General features: G+C 47.1%; 2 protein-coding genes across 3 annotated transcripts in view; one reads left to right on the top strand and one right to left on the bottom strand.

Moving 5' to 3' along the window:
* LOC119174763 (rho GTPase-activating protein 18) overlaps window positions 1–12,752 on the top strand; it is a 228,115-nt gene that overhangs the window by 166,574 nt on the left and 48,789 nt on the right. The window lies entirely within an intron of this gene.
* The window catches only part of LOC142817716 (uncharacterized), a 37,314-nt gene that overhangs the window by 5,427 nt on the left and 19,135 nt on the right, over window positions 1–12,752 (bottom strand). For both annotated transcript variants that reach the window (XM_075895151.1, XM_075895150.1), the window contains exons 2-3: window positions 8,646–8,749; window positions 4,217–4,384 (exon numbers count right to left, since the gene is read on the bottom strand). In XM_075895151.1, coding sequence (XP_075751266.1) covers window positions 4,217–4,341 — 125 coding nt within the window. In that variant the 5' untranslated portion in view covers window positions 4,342–4,384; window positions 8,646–8,749. The remainder of the gene's footprint in view (window positions 1–4,216; window positions 4,385–8,645; window positions 8,750–12,752) is intronic.

Here is a 12,752-nt window from a genome sequence, read left to right as displayed (position 1 = left end):
AAGCTTACAAATAATTATTTACTTCCTCTCCTGATCACATTATAATATTCGTTCCTGTTACTTACATGTCTCCAGATCACATAAAATGCATGTTCGCGCATCCTGCATGTGCACTTACAGTAGGTCGAAAAATCACGAATAGTCAAGTCATTAAAAACTGACAACAATCATGATTTCATCTCCTGTCAGTGAAGGTTCTGCTCATGGCTTTCATAATTTTGCCATTGCTTTATTTAACACGTAGACTTCGCATGTAAGTGTTATGCGTATGAGTGTTGCATATTTTAGCCGGTGCAGTACGAAACATCTGTGTCTATCGATCTCCCCTGACATGATACAGCAAAAGCGGGACTCGTTTTTTTTTTCTAAAATCTGGTTTTAATACTGTACTACGCTAAACGTAGCGTGTAACGATAAGTTACATTGACTGTTAGACATGGATCGGAAAACATCTGCTATCTCATGCACGATACTTTTGCCTGTTTGAATCACTTGGTTGTTCGTTTCAATAGGTTATTTCTTATGGCTATTGACTTTGTGGTTTGTAGTGTGTACTTGTTTCTGTTCGCAGAGTGATTTGATTGCGTTCGTGATTTGCGCATTTTACGAAACTAGCGTTCAGAGCTTTTCTCCTGAATGAAGGAGGCGTTTGATTTGTGGGGTTTTAACGTCCCAAAACCACCATATGAGAGACGCTGTAGTGGAGGGCTCCGGAAATTTAGACCACCTGGGGTTATTTAACGTGCGCCCAAATCTGAGCACACGGGCCTACAACATTTCCGCCTCCTTCAGAAATGCAGCCGCCACAGCCGGGATTCGATCCCGCGACCTGCGGGAATGAAGTATGCGTAGTTTGTCACTTGGAAGCCTCCCCCCCCCCCTTTTTTTTTCTTCCTCCACGTGCGCTTTTTGCTACAAAAGAGTGTTAGAAATGCGTGCTTGTATTCCCGTTGCTGCAATATTTTTTTTACTGAAGTGCGAAATTCGCTAACGTATTTTTAGTTCCTCCGGAATTTTTTTTGTTTGCATACCTTATGCCCATAAAAGAGACCACTTTACCCCCTTTCTGAGCACAGGGTAGCCAGCCGGTCTAAGAATTGGTTAACCTCCCTATCCTTCCGCTTATTTCTATCATATCATCATCCATAAAAGACACACTGGACCGTAGCAGTCCAGCTACTGTTATCCGGCGTCTAGTCTTACTAAGTGCTCAACTTATCCCGACGTATCACCTTCGTGCGACAGCGTTTCGTGTATGCTGCATAAACATTACACGTGACATTAATAATGCACCTTATGATATATGGCACATTGATCTTGTGCGTGATATGTGTGTATTTGTGGGGTGAACGCTGAATGATAAGCTTCGGAAGAATATATACTTATTGTGGCAGAAGGCAAGCGACGCTATACATGCCTCGCGTACATGGGATCGTAATAATGAGGCGTGATTACACTGGCCAAGTACAGCGTGTAATCCCACGACAGTCAAGCGTGACATGACATGGGCTCAAGCATCAGCCATACAGGCGCTTGGCACAATACATAAAACAAACGCACAAGAAAGGGCAGACACAAGACACACAACGGGTAGATGAACAGACGAGTTCACTGTTAAAGGGAACACCAGCGTGAGCAGCATGTTCAGGTTACGCTACTTTACGGAATTATAGCGGCTTAGATATGCAGAAGACTACCGGTGGTTAAAAGTTCCGACTCCTCTTGACAGACTATTGACTTGCTTGAAGATTGTTTCTTAATCCACTTGCTCTTAGAGGGCCAGGAATATTGATGGTGTGCATTCGAGTGTTCCCTTTTACAGTGGACCACACTGTACACAGCGCACATAGTGCAAGAATGGATCGGTGAAGTCTCACTGTGGATAACGGAATTTGATGTCACGTAACACCATCTGCGATAAGCACGCTTAAAGATTTCTTTTAACCCTTGCGAATTGAAGATGATTACACGAAGTGGGCAGCCCGCACGTGGTGTGCAGTTGAAAAAAAAAACACACACGTAGAAATCGGTCAGTGGGTTCTTGCTATTGCTGACGTAACTTCGTCCAAACAACGTTATGTCTGATATGTTAACTCACGAGGGGCCTTGCTTTGTCGTTTCAAGACAGCCAGTGCTCTCACTGGCGACACAGAGAAGGACAACTTGAAGCACATTTTCACAGCGTGCCCCATCTCTAAACTGATCCATTTCGCCTGCGGGTGAAATGGGCCACTGAGGCGTGGGGGACACACGGACAGACACAAAAAACGTAAGACTGGCCACTCCTTGGCTGTGCTGACTCGCGCCACCAGCACAAACGTGCGCGGTGCACATCCACGGGAGCCGTACGCGTGGACAGACTCTCACGGGGCTGGCGGCTTCCATCTCGGGCGTCACCGGAATCGGCGGCAGCGTGGGGAACGCCGGCAGCGCGGTCGAGGTCGCCGGAGGCGACGTCGACGTTAGTGTCGCCGTCGGCGTTGTGCTTTCCGGAGGAGGTCTCGGCTGGTCCATCATCATCACCACCGTGGTATGCGAAGCGGCGGGTGACGTTTTCGCTGCCGGCGGCGAGAAGTGACGCAAGATTGCCTCGAAGTTGATGAGCTGACCCACTAGTCCCTTGATGACGTCTAGATTGATGAACTGCAGCAGCGACTTCAGGTGCTGGGTCGGATCGCTGCGTCACAAAGACAACGGCCGTGCAGGCGCGCCATCTGCTTATATGTGCATGCACAGTCGAGACCGCTGCGAAACGTGCGCTGGCGGAGGACATGCTGTGCGTTGCATGCACCGTGCGATCTTTGATTTTCTCGCTCACTGAGCTAAGCCAGCGGACGTCATGCACCGCTGATTGGAACAAGATGTCGCGTCGAGCAAAAAAATGCTCGTGCTTCAATGACGGCATTACTGAGTTGCGCGATTATTTGTGTGCATAATTACTCCCAGTTACATCAGTTGGAGGAACCGACTGTGGTACAGTTACACAGGCGCAGTTGCATGCGTTCGTGGCTGTTTTTGTCACGTCGCCGAGAGTATCGGAAGAAGCTGACGCTGGGTACCGTGATAGGTTTTGTTGTACCAGGTGTGTTATTTACTTCAGGTTAAACAGCTCAAACACCGGTGCCGTTATTATTTCAGGTCGCTGTTTAAGAAAGACTGCGTGAGGAAATAACCTTACGAAAACTGTAAAGTGAATTTCTTTGCACCTTTCGTGTTCGCTATAGGCTACGCTTTTTAGGTACCCGTTGGTTGTATGTCAGCGAATTGCGATAATGACTCGAAAAAAAGTCGCATGTCCGAAGCGGTTTTTGAAGTCGCTGCAGGACTTGGCATATCGAAAAGCGTGTTTTTTTTTTTTTCAAAACAGGGCAAGCAAAAGGGCATGCTTCATTCACAACATGCCATGCGCACTGCCGCTCTAACGGATGTCGGAGCCACACAAATTGGCACGGGCAATAATTGCATACTCTTGAAAGCACATTCGGCTGATGAGCGTTCGCATAAAGTCACCATAATATCTTCAATTGTAGCTTTGTAGTGGCTGCATCGCTGAAAAGCATGCTGCAAGGCGGTGACATACGTGCACAAGTCATTCTCAAGGCAATGTTTGTTCAGACTATGGCGTGTGGGTAGCTTTGCCTATTACATGCTCTGCTGTAAGCTACAGTATCGATACCCGACGTTTTGCTGAAAACAGGCTTCCATTCTGCATAGGTGAGAATTCTTTAGTATCTACAATTTTGTACGTATAGCTTGTAAAAAATATTACACGGATATCTGCATAGAACCAATAAATTTAATTTACCAATTCAAGCTCTCCTGCTTCTCGTGGCCGTTGTAGTTGGGAATATGCAATGACAATTTACAATAACGCTCACTGCCGATGCCTGCTGCGCTGCAGAAATGTTGTCAAGTGTTTGTACATGCCAAATGCTCCTCGCTACGTCACTGGAGAGATGACTCCATTTACCTAATTCTGGAATGCTGTTACCATATGCATGTCAGCTCAATACACGCATCGACTTTACGATATGCAGAGGTCACAGAAAATATTGAATTTCTCGATTCTGTCTAATTTCACCTCCGGACGTCTAAACTAACCAAATTATCGTGCCTTAGTTGTAACGCATCGCTGTATACATGGAGACACTAACTGTTTGGAGATAATGGCACGCGCGGCAACATATCACCGTGCCACATGTCAGCCGCTACTCACTGTTTGGGTAGCTTCTTGTAGATGACCAGGGGCAAGATGAGAGCGCCGTGTGCCGGCCGCGCTTGCGTTGCCAGCAGGGTCAACATGACAAACACGCACAGGCTTAGCAAAGTGGAGGGCCTCATGTTGTGTCGCCGCTGCTGCTGTTCCCACGGCTAGTGCTGCTCACTGCAATAAAGGAGAAAAAAAAGACAATCCAGTTCGTTCATATTCGCTCGGTAACACAAGTGGCGCTTAACATTTACAGCTGTCCGTCAGTGATTTATACTTGCGGCGTACTTCATTAGCTGTCCACGCGTGCAAAAGTGGTTAACACAGTGAAGCGAGCTTGCGGAAGTTTGTTTTCGCCCAGCGTGTGTACAGAACAGTATAGTTTAGATTGTTTTCTTGTCTGTGAGCCTCGTGTGTAATCACTCATGAACATTGGCAAGAACGCGTTGGTGCATGCTACCATGTGATTGGCCACTCTCTTGTTCTTTCATATTGTTCCTGTTCTGGTTATGATGATTTGTGTGGTTTAACGTCCCAAAACCACCATATGAATATGAGAGACGCCGTAGTGGAGGGCTCCGGAAATTTTGACCACCTGGGGTTCTTTAACGTGCACACAAATCTGAGCACACGGGCCTACAACATTTCCGCCTCCATCGGAAATGCAGCCGCCGTAGCCGGGATTCGAACCCACGACCTGCGGGTCAGCAGCCGAGTACCTTAGCCACTAGACCACCACGGCGGGGCCCTGTTCTGGTTAAAACATTCCGTATCATTAGTGCAAACTGGGGACAATAATAAAGATATGCAATAGAGAGCTTGGTGACAAAGGTCATTCCCCCAATTCAAAGATAATCAACGCGGCAAGTTGGGCGAGTGTGGAATGTTAACATAACTGTTAGAAGTTGCAGCTCGGCACGTCAAACCAAAATGTGCATTTTGATTGTACACGCAATAAAGCCTTGTAGTGGTGAGTCGGAGCTCGTGTCGTGCACTTCTTCGTCCCTGACTTGTATACCGTGTTGTGCGTTCAAAGAGATTGCTCCTGTAATACATGTATACTGGGCCCTCTGTGTAACATGAGCGTTGGCAAAAATGCGCACGTGTTGGTGCTACCACGCGATTAACAACTTTCTCGCTCTTCCTTATTGTTCCTATGCTTGATCACAAAATCAGTCGAGATGCTGTTGCAAACAAAACTCACAAGAGTCCGTGTTTTCACTGCGCTGCTTTCACTGGACAGTGAACGTCCAACTAACCCAACGCGACACGCTCGCTCATGCGATACGACATCACGTGTGTAGTCGCATCGGCGGCGGTGCGTGTAAGGCGCGCGCGCTCAACGCTATGTGCTACTCCAAGTTGTCCAACATCTAAAACGCGAAGTGCAAGTCGATTCGAAGACTATTATGGCTGATGTCGGATTGCAAGAATGCAGGACAACCGCATTCTCTCATTTTGTTTCGCGCGGATCATTGGTTTCCGCGTGCCAGCAGCGTTCAACCGGGTTTCTTTTCGGAGGTGGTGACGGCGGGGGTTCTCGAAACAATGAAGTCTTCATTTTCCTTCTGCAGTTAGTCGCGTCTCGTGTTTGGCATCAAAGGTCAATACCTCGATCGTTTCAGGACTGTGAAACTGCAGCGACAATGCGTATATATATATATATATATATATATATATATATATATATATATATATATATATATATATATATATATATATATATATATATATATATATATATATATATATATATATATATATATATATATATATAGACACCACACCTTGTACTGTCCATTCCCATCTTCTCACCCCTTTATCTCTATCTTTACCTATTCCATTCTCGCCCGACGGTCACCGTCATGAGTGGCCCGTTCCTTCGAGATTGGGAACGCTCCGAACGTCCCGAGTGGAGTGGCTTTCTTTGCCACACTGCCGTCGGCAATGATCGGAGGGGTGTGGTGAGAGAGAAAAGTAAAAGATGATAAATACACAGAAAAAAATAGGGAAAGCATGGAATAAGTTTCACGGAACGAAGGCTGCATTGGCGTATCCTTTTTCCGTCTGCTTGCTACTTGAAGAGACTTCTCGCGAGCCGTTTCTTTCTTCTTCTTCTTTTTTGGTTTCCTTTCTTCATCTCGATCGGGTTGCGGGGGGAAACACCCTGCGCTGCACGACATACCCGTGTAACCCGCTTGGCTTAATGCATCGCGTTTTCGTTTGCTTTCGCGACGACGAGCGTCTTACGTGCCTCGCGTGCGTTTCGTGTTCCCTAACGAAGAAGGAGGAAGAAGCGTTTAAGAATATAAGTAACACGAGAGAAGGAAAATGACGGAAAAAATTGAGAAACCCCTCCGAATTCGGGGGAAGATGCTGTTGCCTCCTTCTTTTCGGTCGACAGTGGGAGACAGTGAGCGTGGGCAATTTGTGCTGCAGCGCCTTTTGATCTTGCTAAAAGCCTCTTCGTGTCATGCGGGTTGAAAGAGGTATGTGGGAGAGAGAAGAGGAGGAATGGTAGGACCCGTCGTCGACTTTAGATTCGTCGACCCGTTAGATGATGCGCCAGTCGGCGCGCTTTCTTATTCAGGAAGCCCAGGGTGGGTTGTCAGGGTGAATTCAAGCGACTGTCTCCGTGTTTGCCTAGAAAGTGAGAGAGAAAGTGATCGACGTTGGAAAAGGGGCTGAGTAGAGAGCCGTCCACGGCAAAGAGTGGACGGGACGCGTCCAGGCGCGATAGAATCGGCGGCTCTCCACGAAAAAAAAAAAAAAAAAAGCGGGCGCCCACCTCTATATGCTATAACGTGGACCGCTCTCGCAAGGCGAGAATAGCAAGGCGCCCCGATTCCACGGCTATCCCTCTCCCCCGTGTTTGCCGTAGCCGCCGTAGTCGACGTCCACTCGAACCACTTTCCTGGTGGCCGCTCTTCCGAAGGCGCGAAGAGGGGAAGGGTGGAAGACGTTGCGGACGGGATGACCAGCCGGCCGTCGAGGGGACGTAGTTCCGCGGTCGCGCCCGATCGTCTGGGGCCGCGACTGCGGCATGCTCGCCCGACTGTTTGCCGTCACCGTCAACTCACTGTCGATATGCTCCATCAATCACGGAGACCCGTGCCAAATGTCGTTACTTGCCGCAGGAACACCGGCGGCGGTTGAAATGCTCCCGACCAAGTTCGGCGTGGCTCTCGCTGATCCTTTCCTAGTCTCTTTATATTGCTTATTTTTGTCGTAGCGGGAAAGACGACTGGGCATGGCCAGAATAGAAGGAGTCTTCCTTCCACCGGCGCAACTTGTTCGCGAAAGTGAAGGTATTAAAACAACACGAAACTGGATGACGGCTCTTTGATTTCCACGACGCTTCCAGATGTTCGCTGCCTGACTGATTCTTTACTGGGGGTCGTAGCTATAAGGCGTCTAAGGCATCTGCGAGTCAAGAAGGTGTGGACAGCGATGGTTCCTCGTTTCGCTACGACTTCCCCGTCTCGGCTAAGCGGCTAAACCTTACCAAACTACGCCCGAAACGTCGCGTGCATTCCAGAGGGGATCTGGCGAATAAATCGTCTCGGATTTCATTCTTGAATACAAGTGAGACTTTTGAGGGGATTTGCGGTTGATCGATGACAGTAATGCCTCTGGAAGGAACCACTCTTCTTTCTAGCTATCCTCTTGCAAGATTGAGAGTGGATTTTTTTCTTCCTTCGCTGAGCGTGGGTTCAAGCGTGTAGCGATGACTATATTTGCCCACGGAAGCAGCTGGGTACGCGTTCTTCCGTTGTTCTTGTGAAGGAAATGTACAATGCAGGTAATAAGAACAGCCGCGTATGCAGCACGCAACCTTGCTGGCCTATAATTGGAAACTGCTCACGACTCCACGGTTTACATTCGAAGGTGGGGCCGTGAGGTCACATGCGGTGGGCTCTTTTCCTAGTACGTATAGTAAGAAAGTTTAGAGTTCTGTAAAGAGGAGGAAAAGTCAATACCGTAAAAAGCCCCAAACCGGCGGCATTCTTATGTATATAAATCTCATGCACGTATGTAAGCCGCACACTTCGTAGTATCAGTCAAGAACCAAATCGAGCTACTTCCGTCATGCCGTCTTTCCCGTCGCACGCATTGGATGCCCATCGAGGGTACTTAACGGAGCCTGGAAATTTATCGTTCCAACCTCGAAGAAGAAATACCCTGGCAGCGACAGGCGGGCGCGACAGGAAGTGACGGTGTGTCTTTCTGTTAGTTCGAGCGTTCCAACCCAAAAGAGTGAGTGCCGCGCCACGAAGCTGTTCGTTTGTTTCACTGACATCCTTCAGAAGTGCGCCGATCCTTGAATTTCCTGGATTCGGAGGCTTCGTCGCTGTGCGTGTGCGAGAAAGGAAAAAAATTGGAGGGCGCTTTGCATTTTATTGAGGTGATGGGGGGGGGGGGGGCTGCGCGTACATACCTGGTGAACGGCGATGCTGCTTTGATGGTCGCGTGGTAGTGGTCGCGTGGTAGTGGGCGCGGCCTGCGTTTGTTGGCACGAGGCGAAGTTTCTTCTTCCGCTTCCTGAAAAAAACAACAACAAAAAAAAACGTAGAGACAAGTAAAATTACGTGCGAAGCCTCGTGGCAGCTGTGTGTGTGCGCGCTTTGCCGCGCTCGACAATGTATACGAGCGTGCGTATTTGTAGCGACGACTTAACAATGGCGTGTCTTGAACCGATTCGACGACAAGCTGTAGCACCATTTTTTAAGGCTCGCGCTTCAAAAGGTGTTACAGTGATACGCCTTGACTCGATGGTCGCATCGTGCGTGACTCATAGCGGTGTCGTGAAACAAAGGCTGTGCCGCCCAGCTGGGCTGCTGTAATCTCGTACGCCGGCACAAACGCAAAAAAATTAATAAGCAGTTGAAAGAGCCTGCCTAGACAAAAGGAAATAAGCGTGTCGTTGACCTCAGCTGGAATGATTGGGTGGAACTATTTATCGTCTGAATACGCTAAATGTATATCAAGATCTTATGCTTTCTCTGTCTCTCTCTCTCTCTCTCTCTTTCTGCTCTTTTCACAGTAGTCGTGCCAATGACCGGGTTAAAAAAAAACACACACTTTGGGGTGTATTATCGTGAGTAGAAAGCTCTGTATGATTTGATTGTGGGGGCGAATGGCCTTGGGATTGTCCGGTGTCCGTTTTCACGGCTACATTATATGGGTATGGTATAGCACGGTATCGTAGAACGTACGGTATAATGGAAACGTATGATATATAGTAGAAACATGTGTGAGACACACACATGCACACAAATGTTTAACAATAGAATGATATCAGTCACAATTGTCACAGAAAAGTTTAAAACACCTAGAAGGAGAAGCCATTTATACTAGTCGATGACTTCAGCGTAGACATTATGGACTTGGCTTCGCTCACTTGTCATTCACTCCCTGGAGACACGTGGATTTAGATAAAAATGAATGGAGCTAGAAATGAATGAAGTTTGCTCTGAATAATATTTGTCGTGAGCAATTATGATAACCAAGGAACCGTAGATAACACCATTGACACCTGCCTTCATGAGTAAAATTGTAATATACGGGCCAGTGATTACTCTTGTATGCCGAGTCCTTTATACGCCTGTAAATGCGAACTGGTGCATCTAAGTTCACAGTTTTAACTTGACACTGTGAGCTTTCCAGGGCCTGTGAAAGTTTCATTAGCGGGTTTGAATTACAAATATGTTTATTTTTTGAACGTGCGTTCCAAATATGTGACGCATCACAAACGTATGGACTTGTTTAAGCACGGGCACGACACGTTACATAAGAATGGTCAACAAAACGCCGAGAAAACCGTGCATTTTGAGAATTTGTTTTCTTGCGCAGTCACCTTCATTGTCCTGGGGCCTCATTTTGAAATGACTTGAATAGAAACGTTGTCTACGAACGTCAGTGTTTCAGCAGAGGGCTTGCGATACCGTCACAAGTGCAATGCATTGCATGCATCATGGAATGAACACGACATTTTAGGCTATAATCGCAGCCGGTTTGATTTTCCGTCTCCTCGCGTGTACAAAGTGCCATACTTTACAGACAATCATCATCATCATCATCATCATCATCATCATCATCATCATCACCACCACCACCACCACCACCACCACCACCACCACCACCACCACCACCACCACCACCACCACCACCACCACCACCACCACCTATTCCTCTTTTTCAACATTTTCGCTCCCAGAACACGTGTGTGCCTATTTTGCCGGAGCGGGAAAGATATTAACGCTGGCAAAGCCACACATAGCATAGTAAACTGTATAATATTGAGCGCGCGCTCGTGCCATACAGAGAAGCCTTCTTCGTCTTGTTCTTCGGGTGCCTCGATATGATATTAGGTGCGGACGTTAACACTATTGCTGGGGAAACGCGGCAACACAATCCACGCGAACAGTTGAAAGCGGGAGCAAGCGAGAAACAGAGAGAGAGAGAAAGGGGCAAAAAGAAGAAAAGTAGAAATAAATGGCAACAAATACGAATACAAACACAAAAAACACTGAATAAAAAACAAGAGAGTGATAGGGAAGAGAAGGAAGAGAAAACTGAAGAGAAACAAAGAGGGAGGCTGCCCAGCTCCGCGCTTCGTTCAGTTTTGGCAACGCTAGGGAGAAGCTCGTTCAATATTTTATATTGGGGATTTTTTAGGGGCGAGGCACCTTAGGGACTCTGCTTGTCGGTGTTCAGTACTCTACATGCCCTGGGGAACAGAAAGCGGCATGCGGAGAACAAGAAGTCTTCGTCTTTATAGCATTAATGAGCTAATTCAAAATATACAATTCAAATTTGTACGATATTACTGCAATTTATATTCAAGACATACGCTATACTGTCTGGCCGGAATGGCAAAATACACACTCACAAAACAATTATTGCACTCTTTCTAAGTACGTTCTTTCCTCTTTCTGTTAGGATTATTTAATTGTTGAAAGGCCTAAACATTCATATAAACAATTGATGGCTGATACCCGTGAGTGAGTATGAGCCATGGTTGAAGGCTCATTATCATCATCATCATAATCACCACCACCACCACCACCATCATCATCATCATCATCATAATAATCGTCAATCATAATCATGATAATCATCATCATGGGCATGGGAATGATGGGTAATACACTGATTTGTCGAACCTCCGTACTTCTGGCTCCGTGTGTGTTCGTGTGGTTGTGAGCTGTTTTCTCACGAAACGAAAATCAGGAAATGTTCAGCGGTTGCGCGTCACCCCCTTATTTCTTAGGCTTACCATTTCAAATCGGGTCACGAAGTTCAAAGAGGTTCGTTCTTTACATCGAAACCAAACCGAAACACAGCAATAAACAAAGCCACAAGGGCGATTCGCCACCCGAAAATACGAAGACTAAGCAAATCTGTGTACATACCCATCGCTCCCATGGTCGCTTAACGATCGCAGCGCCAGAGTCCCCTCTAGTTAATTTTAGGAAACTTCATGCCGTAGGCATTGCCCACGCATGCGCGACCACTCCCCCTCCCCCCCCCCCCCCAGCCCCCCGTTCTCCAATGATTATATAAATGCGAGAGGGGAGGATGTGTGTGCTCGATTGCTTTGTCCATTCCTTGTCGCTTTCGCTAAGTAGTATACTATTTTTATGAAGCCGCGTTTGATGATTTCCTTTTGAGCTAACTCTCGGTGTTCGAAATGGATTACATCTTTTTCTACGGCTTTTTTTTTTGTATCCCCTGACGCAGAAACAAATTTCTTCGTCTTATTATTCTTATTTATTTTTACATTCACAAGAATGGTTCTTCTGGCATCCACTAGGACCCAACTTTTACGAAATTCTAGACAGAGTAATTCTTCAAAAGGTATAGTGCATTCAGGGCCGTAGTCAAGAATATTTTTATTTTAATGGGGTGTTTATGTGTAGAACTGCTAACTTTGGCCCCTGGTTGTCTATGTGAAGGCGTGTAAATAGTTTAGTACCACACGAAAAGTTAAATCTTGTAAAGATTTTGGGAGGGGGGTGTCAGAAACCCCCTCAACTTCCCCCTAGTTGCGGCTATGGTTGTGCATTCCTCACCGAAGTACCGCTTGAAGAGCCGCTTAATTTGGAACGCGAATATTCTCGCGAGCGTTCACACGTATGCATCCGCGTGCCGTGACCTTGTCTCGCGCGAGGGCTGTTGACCTCTGTGCCCTCGCTTAGCTCTCTTCCCCGCTTGCGCGATTCGTGTGCTGCGAGGTCGGCAGCGAAACCTTGGCCTTTGGCCGCTACGCAGATGGAGCACTTACGTGCTATTACGAGCGCTGTTATTAGGAGGATCATCTGCCGCCATGATAGCGCAGAGAAAAGACAGTGGGTATGTCATATACCGGGTTAACTGGCGGAACATAGGAGAGGCCTTTGTCCTGCAGTGGACGTAGTCAGGCTGATGATGATGATGATGATGATGTCATATACACAGCTTTTTCACAGTGTGACGCCAGGACAAAACTGTCGTGGTGCCGTCGATATGGTGTAGCCGAAATTAACATATTCGGCCTGTGAGT

Source organism: Rhipicephalus microplus, chromosome 5 (genome assembly GCF_043290135.1).
Source record: "Rhipicephalus microplus isolate Deutch F79 chromosome 5, USDA_Rmic, whole genome shotgun sequence".
NCBI lineage: Eukaryota > Metazoa > Arthropoda > Arachnida > Ixodida > Ixodidae > Rhipicephalus > Rhipicephalus microplus.
This window is presented reverse-complemented; position numbering and strand designations above follow the sequence as displayed.